The sequence below is a fragment of the Jaculus jaculus genome, chromosome 9 (assembly GCF_020740685.1).
Source record: "Jaculus jaculus isolate mJacJac1 chromosome 9, mJacJac1.mat.Y.cur, whole genome shotgun sequence".
NCBI lineage: Eukaryota > Metazoa > Chordata > Mammalia > Rodentia > Dipodidae > Jaculus > Jaculus jaculus.
The window spans coordinates 36,740,418-36,758,631 of record NC_059110.1 but is presented as its reverse complement, the minus strand read 5'-3'; the positions used below and the strand labels follow the sequence as shown (position 1 = coordinate 36,758,631).

Below are 18,214 nucleotides of genomic sequence, written 5' to 3'. Positions count from 1 at the left end.
AATGGCCAGACCCTAATTTCTGCTGGGAGACTAGAATGACCAGCCTGTAGCATTTTGTCACAGCTGTAGTGGATAAAGAGAAATGACAGTGAGCTGCTAATGACTTTGTGGTATGTTTCTTTTTTGTCTCGTTTGTTCTCCAACACCAACTTAGCTTCAGCCCAACCTGCCATTTAGACCGGAGTCTTGGGCTGATCTGTGATGAATGTCCTGTCGGGTACACAGGACTACGCTGTGAGAGGTAAGCATGCACTATGCGGGCTTGCAACATGATTTCTGCCATGGGAGTTATAAAATCACAGGCAGTGCCATCCTTTGCTCTGTCCAGAAAAGCTGCTATACTCAATGAGATGAAATAAAGTTTCTCATCACACTTGTCACACAAATGCATTGTATTTTTATAGTTTATTTTCCAGAAATTGCTCTATAAATCTTCATCCACTCAGAGAATATCTGATTAATGTTTTAATCTTAAAGGTTAAGTATTAACCTGCAGTGTGTCTGAAAAGCATTGCTTAAGCAGACAGTCATCCCTTTAAGATTTATCTTCTTGTCTACCATTGACAACATTTATTTTTCACAATTAGCTTTTTTGTCCTTAATAATCTAGTTTAAATTTGGAGTTCATAGTTCAGCAAGTCACCTGTAATTTACTTTGAATATATTTAAAATAGAAGCCAAAGGTCATTTATCATGATGTTGACAGCCAATTCTGCTTTTCCTCATATGTGTTTTAATTCCTGTTGAGTTTGCTGAGTTGCTTTGCAGCAGAACTATAGACATTATTTTAGATCATTTGTTTATTTTGATAATTTGTGGAATGTTGTGGAGGAAATGTTTCTTCTGTGCATTCAGCCTCAATATAAAGGTGGAACAAACTTCTGTCTTGATGTTATTGACAAACACAACACCCCCACTATTCACTATTTCTCTAGTGCTCTTTGCTGCCTCTGCTGGGGTATGGGGGTCCATGAGAGAGAGACCATGCATATGACTTGCTTTATTTTATCCACCCCAACTCCAAAGCTAAGGAGACCTATTTCTATCCATCCTTTCCCCCTTCCTTGGAAGCCACCACCTGTTTCAAGGAGGGCACACATAGTCAGTGAGCAGGAAGGAGCCAATCTCCCAGACAGAATTTGGCTAGCAACTAGCAGCTTGGACAGAGGGCCAATGCCAGCTTCTAGCAGCAGTAAATACCGTTTGTCAATATGGCAGCATCTGTAAGTTAGTAATGGAAGAAAAGACCTGAAATGAGGAGGATTTATTTGTAGCCAAGGAACTAAAGATCTTTAATTCTGTATTTTTCATAAAGGAAGATATGTGTACTTGGCTTATTATAATGGGAAAGCACTTCATTACCAAGGCACTTTTATATCAAATGCCTAATGCTCCACCCCAGCTCACTGCAGGTAACCTTTTTCAATGACTAGAAAATGACAGCTGCTCTGTCATACAAGACCATTAAATCCAGTATCTGGGTGAGAGCAGTATCTGATGTATTTATATTGCTTAGCTTTATGCACTGTCCTTTCTGTACATGTCAGACAATGATTTCTGAATCATCTATAACTGAAAATGCTGCATTTTACTTAACAAGTATTTATTTAAAAATTCCTAATGTTATGTAAAAGGAAAGGCATTAGTCCATCTGTGCCCTAAAGAAGTTCAAAGCTTTCTTTAATGTGGGTAAGAATGGTCACATGTGCTGTAGAGAGAATTCTAATTTAATGAAAAAAATTGTCAAGGAAAGAGACACCTGACATAGAGCATGATGTCTTGTCTAAAATCTGTATTAATCAGATTCAAATGAAGACAGCAATATGCACACACAGTGTCATGAATTGCATGTCTTACCTCCAATTTAGTTTGCCAGTCAGAACTATTCTTCAACTATTATGGGATAATATGTTTTCTTAGCCAGAATGTGTAGTTTCCATGAATATTTAGGGTTTACCGTGTACTTATATGATGGGTCAAAAGTACTAAGAGAAACATTTCAGTGATGAAAATGCAGCTACAGAGGTAAAGAATAACAAAGGTTGCAGTGAGGACAAAGTATTGTTTGTGCTGGGAAATTTTACAATCTAAATTATTCTGGGCCTGGGGAGATGGCTGAGTGGTTCAGGCATTTTCCTGAAAAGCCAAAAGACCTCAGTTTGATTCCCTAGGACCCATGTAAGCCATAAGCACAAGGGGGCTCATGCATCTGGAGTTTGTTTGCAGTGGCTGGAGGCCCTGGTGGGCCCATTCTCTCTCTCTCTCCTTCCCTCCTTCTCTCCCTTTCCCTCTCTGTCTCACTCTGCCTTTCTCTCTCTCTCTCTCTCAAATAAATGAAAATAAAAATAAATTTTAAAATTATTCTGTGAATAATTTGTGTGACCATTGTTTACACACCATCCACACACTATTAGCATTGTACACCTAAAACACTATCTTCCAAACTGTCACTCCAGAAAAAGAGAACTCCATAATCACCTAAGTTTGGAAGTTATACATTGCTGCCATTTGCTATAAAAAAAAATAAGACCAATTCAGTTAGTTCAAGAGGTGCTATATGTGTGGCCTTAAATCTTCTGCTTTTATTACATGGCAAGCATGTGTCTAAGGCTACAGCCCATGTTGACAAAAAGTAAGCCTTTATACTATTTTATATTATACTCAATTCATTTACATTATATTCATATATAGCACATATTATACTCAATTAATTGCCTTTTTAAATGTTTTATTTATTTATTTGAAAGAGACACAGAGAAAGAATCAGACAGAGACACAAAGAGAGAGAGAAAGAGAGAGACAAACAGTCAGACAGAATGACTATGGCTGAGTATTAGGAATCATTATGGCATTTTCAAGCATAGTTTGTTTTAGTTGATTTTCCCTTCTCTTCATCCCCTGGTACTCCCCTCACCCATTCCATTCTCCTCCCTTCTCTTCACATGTCACATGTATCCTTTCTTGTCATCTCATTACTCACTCTTGTTCATCATTCTAGCTTTTTAGGTTTTAACCACATTTCCCCCCTTTATATCAAGATATATCTATATTAAAAGAGACACATCAACAGGTGAATGGATAATGGAAATATAGTACATAGACACAGTGATATTTTACATAGTGAAAAAATAAAAATTAAATTCTGAAATTTGACAGAACATGAACAGCTCTTGGAAGAATTATATTAAGTGAGGTTAACCAAACTCAGAAGGCCCCAAATCACATGTTCTCTCTCATATTCAGGTCCTAGCTTGTAATCATTTCCTTTTTGAGAACCTAGTCTTCTATGTGTAAGAGAGGCAAAGACTTAGAAACATAATCTTGGCCAATTAAGGTTTATTTCCCTTCTTTCCTGCAAGCTTGATTTAATGTTCAAGCCAGTTCCCTACTGCCTACAGGTATAAATCATAGAAATCACAACTTGTAGAAGCCAAAGTCTAGAATTTTTCCATGATTTTGTTTTCTCTTCTATCAGGTTTCTTTACTCAGGCATATTATACAAAGCGGACTTGATCCTTGAATTGAGGGAGAGGAAAAAAAAATCCAACTGCATAGCAAGTGTAAATACAACACAGTATTGGCAGATAGTCTTTCACATGCCGAGTTCCTTTTGTGTTCAATTTCAATTCCAAAATCTCACTGAGATAGTCTGATTCAGGAATGCCTATATCCAGATAATACAATTTGTCCTCTCCTCTCAAGTTGCTGAGGTTTTCTACTGTTCATGTGGAGCCCTTAAGTCCTAGCTGCAGACAGAGCATGGAGTAATAGAAATAGAAAAGAGACGCTTCTTGGTAGTGCTTTCAGCGTAATTGAGACAGCTGAGATTTCAAGAGGCTACTTGCATGATTGTGCAGCCTGAATTCTGCATGAAGGCACTTGGGGAGGGAAGCAGGGGCTTGAATGGACCTCCAGAGCTTGAGTCCAAGGAGAGGTTCTGGGCAATACACATACTGTGCTGGACCCAGAGGTCCGGGTGGGCCACTGTCTCCACACTGGGTTCCCATTTTGAGAAAGGCACTGTGTGCATAACTAGTTTGCTCAAACTTTAAATGATGGTGGGAAATGAGAAGTAGTGAGAGCAAGCATCACAGAGCATGTGGCTGCTTTAGACTCCTGCTCCCTTCTGAGCCTTGTGCCAGTGTGGTTCTCTCTGCCTGTAGACTGGATTCCTTCCACTCCTCTACTGGAGGCTTGCCCCTTGTTAGCTCTCAGAATTGAGTTACTCCATCCCAAAAGAGCCTGTGATGAATCCTCTATGACTAAGTTGCTTTGCTCTATGTTTTGGTGAAAGCATTTATGTATCTTTAGTTCTGAGGTTATATTTTGAAATTTATACTTCTTGTCTTTGCATGATAGGAAAACAATATTCTTCACTTATATTAGTGACATGTAACAGTGCTCAGTGGATTCCATTACTTCCTTTTCACCTTTCCTTCCTTCCTTCTCCTTTCTTTCTGTCTCTCTCTCTGTCTCTGTCTCTTTTTTCTTTTTTTTTGAGATAGGGTCTCACTCTAGCCCAGGCTGACCCGCAATTCACTCTGTATTCTCAGCGTGGCCTCAAGCTCACAGCGATCCTACTACCTCTGCCTCCCAAGTGCTGGGATTAAGGGCATGCACCACCATGCCTGGCTTTTTCTTCCTTTTTTGAAGAAGGTGGAAGGTCAGAATGTACACCACAGATTTTAACAAAAAATTGCTGAAGAATGAAAGATAATGAGATAAATCCAGAAAGTCCTTTATATGTTTTTTCTCATTGTCTCCCATCTCACTTCAGGCATTCATTCTCATTCTTCCTTCTCTCTGTCTGCTTTCATCTCATATTGTTCCAGAGTCACCAGTAACAACTCTGTTACGCAACTGTGTGTGATACATGAATTCCTGCTTACAGTGTGAGATGTAACACTCCACTTTGTCTTACATTAAAATATGATTTGAAAAATTAACAAATGCTACAAGAAAGAATGACATTTAATGTCAAAATATACATCTTTATAAAGAATCCAACAGACTTTTTAATGTCTCCATTCTGCCATGCACATGAAAATGAGGGGGTTGAGACTCACATCATAATTAGTTTCGGTAAGGTAAAAGACTCTGAAAATGTGGAAACACCTATAGGACTGTGATTTTTAATTAATTTTAATTAGATGGCACAGAACTGATTAGACTATAAATGCTATCATTAATAATAAATTTTATAACTAGCAGCATTATGTTCTTTGATTTTAGGATTACTTTTAAGTCTTTATTGGGATATTTTAAGTCTTTATAAAATCTACTCTATGTATGAAAAATATATACACCAGTAATAAAACCCAAATGTGCTGCCAAAAATGGCTGTGTCAATAAATAGACATAAGAATTTTCTGTCATTTATATTCACACATTTTACCTATATGTCCAGCAATACAGAATAAAAGACATGTTTCTTTAGTTATTCTATTTAATTGTATTGTTTTCTGCTTGGACTTTTTGAACTATAGAAAAAAATTTGAATTTATTAATTGGTATCTGTGTTAAGAAAAATAGCCTTGTTATATAATGTCATCTCTCCTAAGGGTAGTAAGTCATCTTGAGGAAAGCAAACTGAAAGAAGCAGTTTGTGTTGGCTGTTATAATGATTTGATCACTATATATCCTTATTCTAACTGGGTTAGGTCTCTAACCTCAGGTAAACAAATTAAGTGTGAACATATGTGGATGTTATAAATTCTGAATAGCAAATAAGGCAAGCAGAATGAGGGTAAAATTCAAAGTGATTATCTTATTATTTTACTAAATAATGTTATTAAAAGTACTGTGGGGACATTTTATAAACTAAAATGTTAATTTCATATCTTATAGTAGAATATTAATAAATAGATATATTTGCTAAACTATGGTTATACAACTTTTATAATTATATAAACCATTTTGTGATTATAATTAAAACTATTAATCTCATTTTAAAGGATTATGATAAAACACCAAATCTATAAGATTATTGTGGTACCTACAGATCTTCTATAAGACTTAGAATAATCAATGTATCTGCCCCAAATTAATGCCTCTGACCCATAATTGTAATCATATTAATGCATTTTTATCATACATTTGATTGAAACCATTTGTATTTCAACTGGTAGCAAGCGTCTTTCTGAACAATAACTTCCACATCTGGGCATAAATGCTTTACACCATGAAGTTAATTATATTCTCCTACAGCATTTTTACTCCCATTTACTTTTGATCATTTCTGCAAAAACATCACTGTGATAAGATACATGGGTGACCGAGCTGCCCTGACTGTAGGCATCAGATGCTCTGCTGCATCTCTTCCTTGGCAAGTGTGGCTTAATGCCAAGCATGAGAAAAATGTAACTGAAAGAGAAGGCTGAGTAAAGTAGAAATAGCAGCTGCCTACAGGGTTGTCTCTGAGCACTTGTAAAATTGAACTGCATCTTAAAGCAACATATATCAAGAACAATTTGATAGTAAAATTTTAAATAAAATCTGCTCTGCCACTCTATACATATTAACTCCCAATACTCTATAGAATTTAGGTAGGATTTCATTTTAGTATAGACCTAGAACTTACTGCTATGAATTGTGGGTACAGGTCAGAGTGACTTCATAGCACATTAGCAGGCAAGAATCCCCTTTTAGACTGTTCGTTAGTGGAGATTCTTCATTGAAAATCAGACTCTGAATCTATATGCAAATTCATAAATATTTATTATGAATTCAAACACTCCTCAGTATGACCTTTCTTAGTCATATTTTCTATTTAATAAATTCTAAACCCTCATTACTGAATTTCCTTGTGAGCTAGTTTCCTCATAACAACAGTGTGAACCTTATGTATTTGTACAGAAAATAACCAGTTGGAGTAGAGACATAGGTATGTTGTATACAAAGGCTTTTCAACATGGACCCGGATACCAGCCGAGTGCCAGCAGCTGGTTTCTCACTATTCTTTGGTCTCATCTTTAGTACCAGTAACAAGAAGGTTCTTTTTGTTTGTTTGTTTTGTCTTGTTTTTGGGTCTGGCTGAAATCTAATTACTAGAGTTTGTGAGTGTGTGTGTGTGTGTGTGTGTGTGTGTCTACACTGTAGTTACAGACAAACATTTTTTAATCATCTTGCATTTAAGACGAGGTGTGCTTAAGAGAAGATTCTTTATTCCTTGAGAGAAATAATATGCCAAACATGGGCACATTTTCCTGGATGGGTTTTACGAATTCCCCCAAACAATGACTGTTCAAATTTTTCATCTTAGGTGTGCAGAAGGCTATTTTGGACACCCTTCTGTACCGGGAGGATCATGTCAGCCCTGCCAGTGCAATGACAACCTTGACTTGTCCATCTCTGGAAGCTGTGACAGTTTGTCTGGCTCCTGTCTGATATGTAAGCCAGGTACAGCAGGCCGGTACTGCGAGCTCTGTGCCGATGGATACTTTGGAGATGCGGTGAATGCAAGGAACTGTCAGCGTAAGTCCTGCACTATTGATGCCTCTGACAGAATTGATGCATGATACCTCAACGTAGCTGATGAGTTCTTGAGTGAGGATTGAAGACAAGGAAACGATCTGTAATACACAGATGATTGATGTACTGCACAGACACAGAGTCTGTGTGTTCCAAAACACATCTTTGTGCTAATAGAATAAACCCCTGGAAATGTTTGGCACAGTTGAAGTGCTGGTGTTTTTCAAGTCATACACACATTTCTGTATACTTGTGCAGTGAAGATTTTAAAATAAACTTAGATCCAAAGCAAGGAAGTATTTGGAAATCATATAGGTCTATTTTGGCTCTCTTAAATGTATCAGTTTAATCATTGAAATAAATCTGTCCATATGATTTTTGGTACCTGTCAGTACGTGTTAATTGGTTATGCTTTCATGTGCAAACTTTAGTTTGATATTTCATAATAAGTGTGAAAATCTGCCAATATTTTCATACATTCACGTCTGATAGTTGAGTGATTGACTGTCATGCTCTTACTATTCATTGAATGCTATCCAGAGCTTCATCCATTTGGATGCAATCCATTCCTTCTCTTGTCTTTGCCTCCTTACATGCATTATTCATCATTGAACAGAATTCACAATTGCTTTATAATAGTGGTAATATAATAGATGAGAGACCTAGGAGTAGTAGGTCAGATGGAATACGGATCCACATTAACAACTGAAAGCTTTATTTGCCAACTTCTACTGTCATATTTAGTAACAGAAAATTACGGGTCCACCCAGCACAACATTTCTGCTAATCTTACATGGTAGGAACAGACTTGAAGTCATCCACATGTGCCCAGAACACCCAAAGTCACAAAACTCTAGGAAAGATAGTCCATTTCTAGCTCTATTTTAAGCACCTAAGACCATATTTCAATAGAAAAAAAAATGTCTTTCTTGCCTTGTAGGTTAAGAAGTTGAATGTTAGCTTTTGTCATCTGGGAATGATAATTTGTTGGCTCAAACCAAAAATCACTCTCTGGAAAAAAATTGCACATATTCATATCACTTGAAAATTGACTTTCTAAAGCAAAATTTCCAACAAGCTCAGCGTGAATTAACACTGGAATTTTCCAATTGTATGATATCATGGGAAGCTTGAGAAATTCTTTCCCTCACACAGATGACCTACACTCTGTGCTTCCTATCTGAATGACCCAGAGCAGGACATTTGACTTCACTATCACCATTCAGAGGATTGTGAGTTTTCTGTGAGCACAATGGATTTATTCATTAATTATAGCACTTAGAGGGTATACAGTGAACTCTTGGGACATGGATGTCTCATCATGGACACTCTTTGGTAGTAGTCCCTATAATAGCTGTGAATATTGGTGGTTCACTAATTCTAAGACTAGTAATTCATTGATGACCACATTTTATTGTTTCTAATAACCCTCTCCATAAAACTGAACACATTGTTGTGCTTATCTTGTTATGATAAACTAAGGATCCATGGCATGAAATTCTAAGAGCACAGAGACAAATGAAGCAATTAAAATATCTTGAATAATCACTGTTTTTGTACTGCTCACCATGAAGTATAGATATTGTTGTTATGGTTAAGGCTCTTCAGCATACCATATGACTGAGGGTGTTTCAAACAATTTCATTATTTTTTTCATAATTTCTCATAGGTCTAATATTTTTCTATGTGTAGATAGTAAGCCCTTAAGAAAAAATTCATAGCTGGGCATGGTGGCATATGCATATAATCTCAGAATTCAGGAACAAATGGCAGAAGAATTACAGATCTATATCACCATTGGCTACATAGTGAGATGTTTTGTCAAATAAATAACAAAAACAAGAAAGGGGAAAAAATAGGAAGGAAATAAAGAAGGAAGAAAAAGTCCATGAGAAAAACATTTTAAAAAAATTTTATTTATTAATTGCAAACAGAAACAGATGCAGAAAACACAGACAGACAGAGAGAATAGGTGTGCCAGAGCCTCTGGCTGCTGCAAAGGAACTCCAGATGCATGTGCAACTTTGTGCATCTGGCTTTATGTGGGTAATGGGAAATCTAATTTGGGCCGTTAGGTTCTGCAGGCAAGGTATTTAAGCACAGCCATTTCTCCAGTCCTGAGAAAAAATACTTTATTGGTACATTTGATCATGAAAGGTTTACCAATACAAATATGGATTTTTAAATTTTTATTTTCATCTATTTGAGAGTGACAGAGAGAAAGAGGAAGAGAGAGAGAGGGAGAGAGAAAGAGAGAGAGAGAGAGAGAGAGAGAGAGAGAGAGAGAGAGAGAAAGGAAGATAATGGGCATGCCAGGGCCTCCAGCCACTGCAAACAAAATCCAGATGTGTGTGCTCCCTTGTGCATCTGGATAACATGGATCCTGGGGAATCGAACCTCAAACTGAGGTCCTTAGGCTTCACAAATAAGTGCTTAATGGCTAAGCCATCTTTCCAGCCTGTCAAATACAGTTTTTTTAATTATGTAAATTAAATATCATATTTTCTCTCAAAAGGGCTAATTTCACAAAATTCATTATAATTTTCCTTATTTTAAGAGGACATTAATTATCATAATTTTACAGATGCATTAATATATACAAGAGATCTGCATAAAGAAAATAATATCCATAGCAATTGTAGTGTCCATGTCATAGTGAATTTTTAATAAAGAAAATATATTTTCCATCAAGTTCTTATGCTGTAGTTATAGGTTCCTCTTTGGCTTTTGCCTGAGGACTATGACTGGTTGCTGGCTGGGCCAGGTTCTCAACAACATCCAGTTAGCACGCACTGAAGGCCAAACTACTGGAAGAATGTCAAGCAAGTTTTAGAATAATCAGTAGAGGGAAGTAGGCCCTGGAGCCAACTGAGCGGAATAATAGCATAAGTTAAAGAAGAGGCTACTATTTATAATGCATTCACAATGTGTTCTCATAGTGCTCAAGACATTGTAAAAACACTTACCAAAATCCATCTGTGAATACATTCCCATGTCATCTTCTCTTAGAATTTTGTTCTGGTGTCAATGTGATTATAAGTATCATTAAGAATGCACCTGATGAATAAAGAATAAGCCTTTAATTACTAGTTCTATTTGTGAAATAAAATAGGCTCCAGACTGATTTATTATATGTTTTAGAATAACCTAAGACAACTTTTATAACATAAAAATGGCAAGAGATTATTTAAAGCAAATATAATTTCTATTTTGGAGATGGAATATGCATTATAAAATAAGTGATTTTTCACAATTATAATATAGCATTTCTAATATTTGAAGGAATGTTTGTGTCATCTTTCATATTTTTCTAACATAAAAGTATGGATTCATTTCATCTCAAGCTTAGTTTTGAGTCTAACTCAGAAGTGGACACATAGTAAATATTGAAATCATATTGAAAGCATTAAATATTCATTTGTAATAGCATAGATACTATTCAATAGTACTATTGATGTTATTTCTTAAAATTACTTTGATCTTCAAGTCAGTATGTTTGACCTACCTTGATATTATGATACATTACATATTTCCCTAAAGTATCTCTTTAAAATATTTTACTTATTTATTGAGGGGGGGGGGGAATTGACATGCCAGGGTCTCCTGCTGCTGAAGATTATAGAGAATCATGAGTCATATTCTGGCTTTACATGGGTAGTGGGAATAGGGCCTGAGCTGCCAGGCATTGCAAGCAAACCCCTTTGACCACTGAACAATTTTTCCAGCCCCATAATATACCTTTGAAGAAGTTAGATAGCATTGCATCCTTAATCAGGACACAAATCAAGTCCCATGAAAATTCTTTTTTTTTTTAATGTTTTTTATTAATTTATTTGAGAGCGACAGACACAGAGAGAAAGACAGATAGAGGCAGAGAGAGAGAATGGGCGCGCCAGGGCTTCCAGTCTCTGCAAATGAACTCCAGACGCGTGTGCCCCCTTGTGCATCTGGCTAATGTGGGACCTGGGGAACCGAGCCTCGAACCGGGGTCCTTAGGCTTCACAGGCAAGCGCTTAACTGCTAAGCCATCTCTCCAGCCCAAAATTCTTGAACAAAGTAATATCTCCTACTAAGCATGTGACCCTGTGTGTATAATTACTTCTTTGAATTTCAATGTCTTCTTCTCAAGACTATATATTTTGTTTTTTGTTTTTTTGTTTTTTGTTTTTCGAGGTAGGGTCTCACTCTGGCTCAGGCTGACCTGGAATTCGCCATGGAGTCTCAGGGCGGCCTCGAACTCTCGGTGATCCTCCTACCACTGCCTCCCGAGTGCTGGGATTAAAGGCGTGTGCCACCACACCTGGCTCTCAAGACTATATTTTTAACAGCACGTGATGTGCAAAGAAATTAGCTTAAACCTTTTCATGTATTACATCTCTAATGCGTAAAAATGGTGTAGATATTAAATAACAAAATCCTGAGTACTTAGCAGGTTAGAAGAAATACTGACCCAAGCATTACAGAAAAAGACACCAGTCTGTATTGGGAATCTGTAAGTCTCTGCTTGCAGTGTAAACATCTCTTCCGTTTGCAGCCTGTCGTTGCAGCACCAATGGATCCTTCTCAGAGATGTGTAACATTCGAACCGGCCAGTGTGAGTGCAGACCCAATGTTCAAGGGCGCCGCTGTGATGAATGCAAGGTAAAGAGGAGCTGACCAATGAATTGCTTCCTCTCAAACACTTCATGGCTTTTGATGATGTGTTTCCTACACCTTAATATACTGAAAAATGGCCCAGTGTTACTTAATTTCAACAAATGAAGTTATTGTGTATGAGAGATTTTTTTTCATATACACAGTTTGCTGTACAATATGGTTGACTTGAATTTGAATATTCAAATTGCATAATATTTTCTGCAGTTTAGAATTTTCTGGGATAAGTATTATATTGACTTAATTCTGGGATTTGAGGGGTAAAACCATCTGCCTTTTACCTCTGTGTAGATGAAATGTGTCTATTCCTATGCTTTTAGCAAACACTTTCCCCTCCCATTTCTGTCATTTAATTGCTAGTTTCAGGGCGTTAGCACTCTATTTAACAAAACTTTCCAGTAGAGACAAATGAATATAGTTTCAGATATACCATTTTGCTGAAATGAAATCAATTGAAATATGTTCTTCTCAGTCCCTGAACATATTGGATGGTCCTGCCGTGGATAGGGAAGGCACCTTGAATTCCTCCATTGACAGCCTATGGATTTACACTCCTCTGTCATATAAGAATATTTTATTAATGATAAAGTCTATTAAGCAGAAGCAAGTAATTCTCAGATGTCAGACTGGCCTTTCACTAGAAAGTTTCAAAATATCATCTGCTTCCATCTCTTGAATAATACCATATGCTCTTTTTGTCTTTTTTCCCCTTTCCTTTTGGCTTGTAAAGCCCAGTATGTGGTGGGACCCAGCGAAGCAATTCTGTGTGTTGTGTGACTGCAATCCCATGGGCTCTGTGTCACTGCGATGTGACATGAAGGGAAGATGTGTCTGTAAATCAGGCTTCATGGGCAAACAGTGCAACCTGGGTAGGCAGGTGCACCAACAAGAGGAGCAGCGGCGGACAGTGCAACGGGTGCTGGGGTCTCCTCGGAGGTGGGGTTCCAGGAGCTCCAGCGGGTGTCCTCGGGGAGCCTACCGGGTCCCCGCTCTGGTAATCCCAGAGGGGCTGCATGAGCCTCAGCATGCCGTGTTCCTTGTGTTACCACTGACGCTCCCTGGTGGCACTTTACCAAATAACGAGTGCTAAGTGTGCAGACTGCCAACGAAAACATTAGACAATTCCTAACTGCAGCTTCGGCACTAAAAAAGAGCTGTCTTTATGCTTTGAAATTATATTTTTCATAAGTTTCCATTAACCATGGATGTGTACAAAGCAAATAATCTGAAGAACACTCAATGTATCATTTGGAGAAAACTCACATTTTTTTTTTTTAACAGTGAACAAATGAAAGGAAATATAACAAACAGAGTCTTCCCCAGGAAGATTCAGAGCATTTGTTTGATATAGCTTTGTTTGATATATTTGATATATTTGTTTGATATATATATAGGTATAACATTTGTTTGATATTCACTATAACTCAGATGTTGTAAAGTTTCACAACACCATTTTGTTCATGTACACGTCCAACACAAGTAGCACACTCTCACATCATGCTATAAATGCACAATGTCCATGAAATAAGAAAAAATCATATTTCCAGCTTCAAAAACATGTTTTCCATTTCACTAGGCAAACAAAACAAATGTTAGGGAAGAAGGGAGAAAAATTTCAAGAGAGGAAAGAAGATGAATCTCCTAGCTTTGTTGCAGATTAACAAGAGAAAAGATTTGTCACTGTAGCGTCACGGACCATGGGATTGGAGGAATAGGTTTAGGAAATAAAGAAGAAAGGGGAAAGGATGATTTTACTTCCCAAATGATTATTGTACATTTTCAGAATAGAAATTCTGATATGAGGCTGCTTCATTACTTCCCAGCTGTACATTCAACCAGCACTCCTGTAATCTAGCGGTTTCCACTATAGTGAAGCTTGTAATTGCTTAGATATTCCAAACTATAAGTGCCAAAAGCTTTTGGACCTTCAATATGGTGGATCAAGCCTAAAATCCCATCACTCGGGAGGCTGAAGTAGGATAGTTGATTTGAGGCCAGCCAGGTCTAGTGTTCATATGAAAAAAAAAAATAGGGGAAAAACCTACCTGTGAGGAATTAAGTGGAGAGATCATTGCATGCTGGAAACTCCCATCTTCTGCAAAGTGGAGTCCTGACTTTTGGGAAATAAGAGAGAAAAAGAATTGATTAAAAAGGCTTCACTAAACCAAGCATGGTGGCACACGCCTTTAATCCCAACACTGGGGAGGCAGAGATAGGAATATCACTGTGAGTACAAGGCCACCCTGAGACCACATAGTGAATTCCAGGTCAGCCTGGGCTAGAGAGCAACCTTACCGCAAAAAATAAAAAGACTTCACTAGATTCATTTTTCAAAAATAATTTTTTAAAAAGTAGCTAGATCAACAGAGAGGACTCCAGCAGAATTTGGCCATTGGCAATGTATTCAATTTGGCAGGAAGGTTCTGGTACCTTACAATAATTAAGCTACTTGCTGGGAGAATCTTAGAGTTAACTTTACTTAGACTGTTTCGTATACTGTATCAAATAATATTATCCTGGGTGGCAGAAAGAATATAAATTTCTCTCTGGCATCTTGGAAACTAAAGCTGGAATCAGTTCACTGGCAGTGTCCCTTTTGGTGATGACCTACATTCCCAAAGCAGTTACTGTCTCACAGCAACCTGCTGTGTGATGATCACATGCCTTCCCAATGCAGTCAGCTCCTCACAGGAGAAATAAGGGGCGGGGCCCTCTTCTATAGGGGCATTAGGCTCACTAGAGAGGGCTCCGCCCTCATGATCTAGTCATCTCCCAGGCAGCTATGTCCTAGTGGCAGCAGGTTTACAGGAGAAGATAGACATCTGCAGGAGACACGGACCTCACAGTCAGCAGGATCTACTTTAATAGACTCAAAAGACAGGCAGCTGGAGCTTAATTCGGAGAGTTTCCTTCTTAGATCTCTTTACTAGGAATAAGTTTCTCAGCTTTTGAGCCCCAGTGTCATTAATAACATATTAGTGAATTTTGGTAGTTTTATTTTGGTGTAATTTAAACTTTAAGCCTATATATGTAAAGATTAGAAAAGTATGGTCACCTGTTTTTATATAATAATCTTTGGAATTTCTTTTAATTTATTTATTGGAGAGACAGAGCAAGAGAGAGAGAGAGGTAGAGAGAGAGAGAGAAAGAGAGAGAGAGAATGGACACACCAGGGCCTGAAGCTACTGCAAATGAACTCCAGATGCATGGGCCATCTTGTGCATATGGCTTACATGGGTTCTGGGGAATCGATTTGACTTTGCAGGCAAACAACTGCTAAGCCATCTCTCCAACCCTATTTTAACGATTTAATATCTGTTTGATTTGCCCATTAAAGGTAAATGTGTATCTATACAGAAATGTACATGTATACATATACACATATGCTAAAAGATGACAATTTAGAAAATAATGATGAATGTAACATACTACTTTTATAGTTAAGCTTACTAAATAAGAGGTTTAGATATAATGAAAAATGAGAGTTGTTACTTCTATGATTCAGACATTTAAAAATGTTAAATATATGTCTTGTACACTCTTAGTTTTGGAAATACATGTACTTCCTATTGTGTGTTCATGGGTAGTATATGTGTCATTATAGGCATGTAATTGGAATTTTAGACTGTATGATTTTGTATGCTGCTTTTTACAATTTTTATTAATGCTGTGTAGCTCAAGCAGATTCATTTATTTAAACTGCTTCAAAATACATTATAATTATTGTACATTATTTTGTAGCATGACTGCATCATAATTTAATTTATTCAGCTTCTTCTCTAACACTGAATATTTGGTGCTGCCACAAATATACACTGTGATAAATGATTTTGTGATGGACAAGCTTGTTCTTGAATCCTCCTAATTTCTGATGATTTCTCTAAGTTAAGGATCCTGAAGGAATTCATTTTTGTGAATAAAATATTAATATGTTTAATTTTTCTTTATATTGGCAAAATCAATTTCAAAATCATATTATTTTTCGTTAATATTACATGCTTTCTTCCTTAATAAGAGGAACTATGAATTGTAACTAGAAATACAAATAAAGCCAACAGTAAAAACAGTGATCAAAGTGATTATCAAACCAAATCAACCCATTTTACATTTTAAACAATAAAACTATTCTTAGCTAGTAATTTTGAAAGTCTAATTCTCAGTGTGATTTTAATTTCTCCAATTTATTTTTAATACTGTTAACAATAATATAAAAACATATAATGAGGCTTATTCATTTCCTTTTGGGTGATTTACATTAAATAGAAACATTCATTTTACCACAAAAATAATTACTAAGTCTAATTTTCCAAAACATGAAGTATTTTTACAAAGGAGTAATTACTGAGACTAATTTTCTAGATTAAAATATCATAATAATGTGGCATTATATTTAAAAAAGAAAATGTGTTATATTTTAATTAGGATGCATGCTTTTTACTTTTCTAATAGAAGCAATTTCTAGATCCATCAGCATATTTTAATATATTTTATCCTGATAACATGCATTTCCAAAAAGTCACCAAGGCTAGTAATACAAACCTATATGTAGAAGATGATATGTTATAAGTAGATAAGGGATATGAATATTCAGTCCTCATAAAAATGCAAGTGCTCCTTTACCTTTCTAATCTAGTGCTTTAATGTTTCCTCACAAATCAGTTTCAATTATTATAGTGAAACCAAATAAGCTGGATGTTTGTCAAACCAATTAATTAGTCAATGTAGGCATAGCCTGAAATTTATATTAGTAATGTACATACTATGAAAATGTATTTATGGATCAGTGACAAAATGTAAATCAAATATTAAGAGGAAATCACTGCTTTGACTTTAGACTCTGAAAAGCAGTACATAAGATCTGCAAATGATAACTTTAGATTATTAGAAATAAAGTGAGGAAAATTTTAAATTAACGCCAGAAATATAATCTGTAGCTTATAATCACAGTTTTGTTTGAATCTTGGGAAGTATAGTGGAAGCTTGGGAAAATATAAAATGTAGAGAGTATTTGCTTCTGACATTAGTTTTTTAAAATATTTTATTTATTTATTTGAGAGAGATAGAAAGAGAGGCATAGAGAGAAAGAGAGAATGGGCACACCAGGGCCTCTAGCCACTGCAAACGAACTCCGGGCACATGTGCCCCCTTATGCATCTGGCTTACACAGGTCCTGGCAAATCAAACTGGGGTCCTTTGTCTTCTCAGGCAAACACCTTAACTGCTAAGCCATTTCTCCTGCCATGACATTAAGTTTGGTGACATTTCTAAGTAATTGAACTGTTCTCTTTATACACCATAAAAACCATCCACTCCATTAAGTGATAATAACCCAACAGTCATAATATCAGTAGCCCTGGTAACTCTAAGTTCCTTGTGTTCTGCCTGCTCACTTGGTTTTGTGCAACTTGTTTCGTTTTGAGTCAGTTTGCTGAAATTAATTTTTCCCTTTTCTATGCCAGCCTGAAACATTTGGGCTACAATCAGCAAGGGGGTGTGCTCCCTGTAACTGCAATTCTTTTGGGTCTAAATCATTTGACTGTGAAGAAAATGGACAATGTTGGTGTCAGCCTGGAGTTGCAGGGAAGAAATGTGACCATTGTGCCCATGGCTACTTCAACTTCCAAGAAGGAGGCTGCACAGGTTTGTAAAGAAGATTAAAGTCCTACATATTCATTCTTGGATTTCACTCTCTTATCTTCTGTAACAGTTTGTTCTACTAAAGGAAATGCACATTGACAACAAATGCGCAGTACATAATATTTAGCCCAATATTGATTCTTAACGAATTAACAAATGGAACATAGTGAAGTTTGAACTACTACTTTGCTTATAATTTGCTTGCAAATTATTCAAGAAAAATCGATCAGCAGATCACAATAGTGATATGTTGTGCCATCTGTAACTGCCCTTTGGTGAATTCTACAGCTTGAAAATCAGATGTTCAATTTTTATGGTTGTCAATCTTATCTTCACTTTATCTCTACTCTCAAGCAATGAAAAGCATAGGAAGGAGGAAGGGAAGGAGGGAGAGACAGAGAGAAAGAGAGACAGAAAGAAACACCAGCTCTTCTTGCCATGACAAATAAACTCC

At 36.6% G+C, this 18,214-nt stretch overlaps 1 protein-coding gene across 3 annotated transcripts in view; it reads left to right on the top strand.

Moving 5' to 3' along the window:
- Lama2 (laminin subunit alpha 2) overlaps positions 1 to 18,214 on the top strand; it is a 640,019-nt gene that overhangs the window by 400,407 nt on the left and 221,398 nt on the right. For all 3 annotated transcript variants that reach the window (XM_045157983.1, XM_045157982.1, XM_045157984.1), the window contains 4 exons: positions 155 to 241; positions 7,262 to 7,473; positions 12,005 to 12,111; positions 17,583 to 17,763. In XM_045157983.1, the coding sequence (XP_045013918.1) occupies positions 155 to 241; positions 7,262 to 7,473; positions 12,005 to 12,111; positions 17,583 to 17,763 (587 nt within the window). The remainder of the gene's footprint in view (positions 1 to 154; positions 242 to 7,261; positions 7,474 to 12,004; positions 12,112 to 17,582; positions 17,764 to 18,214) is intronic.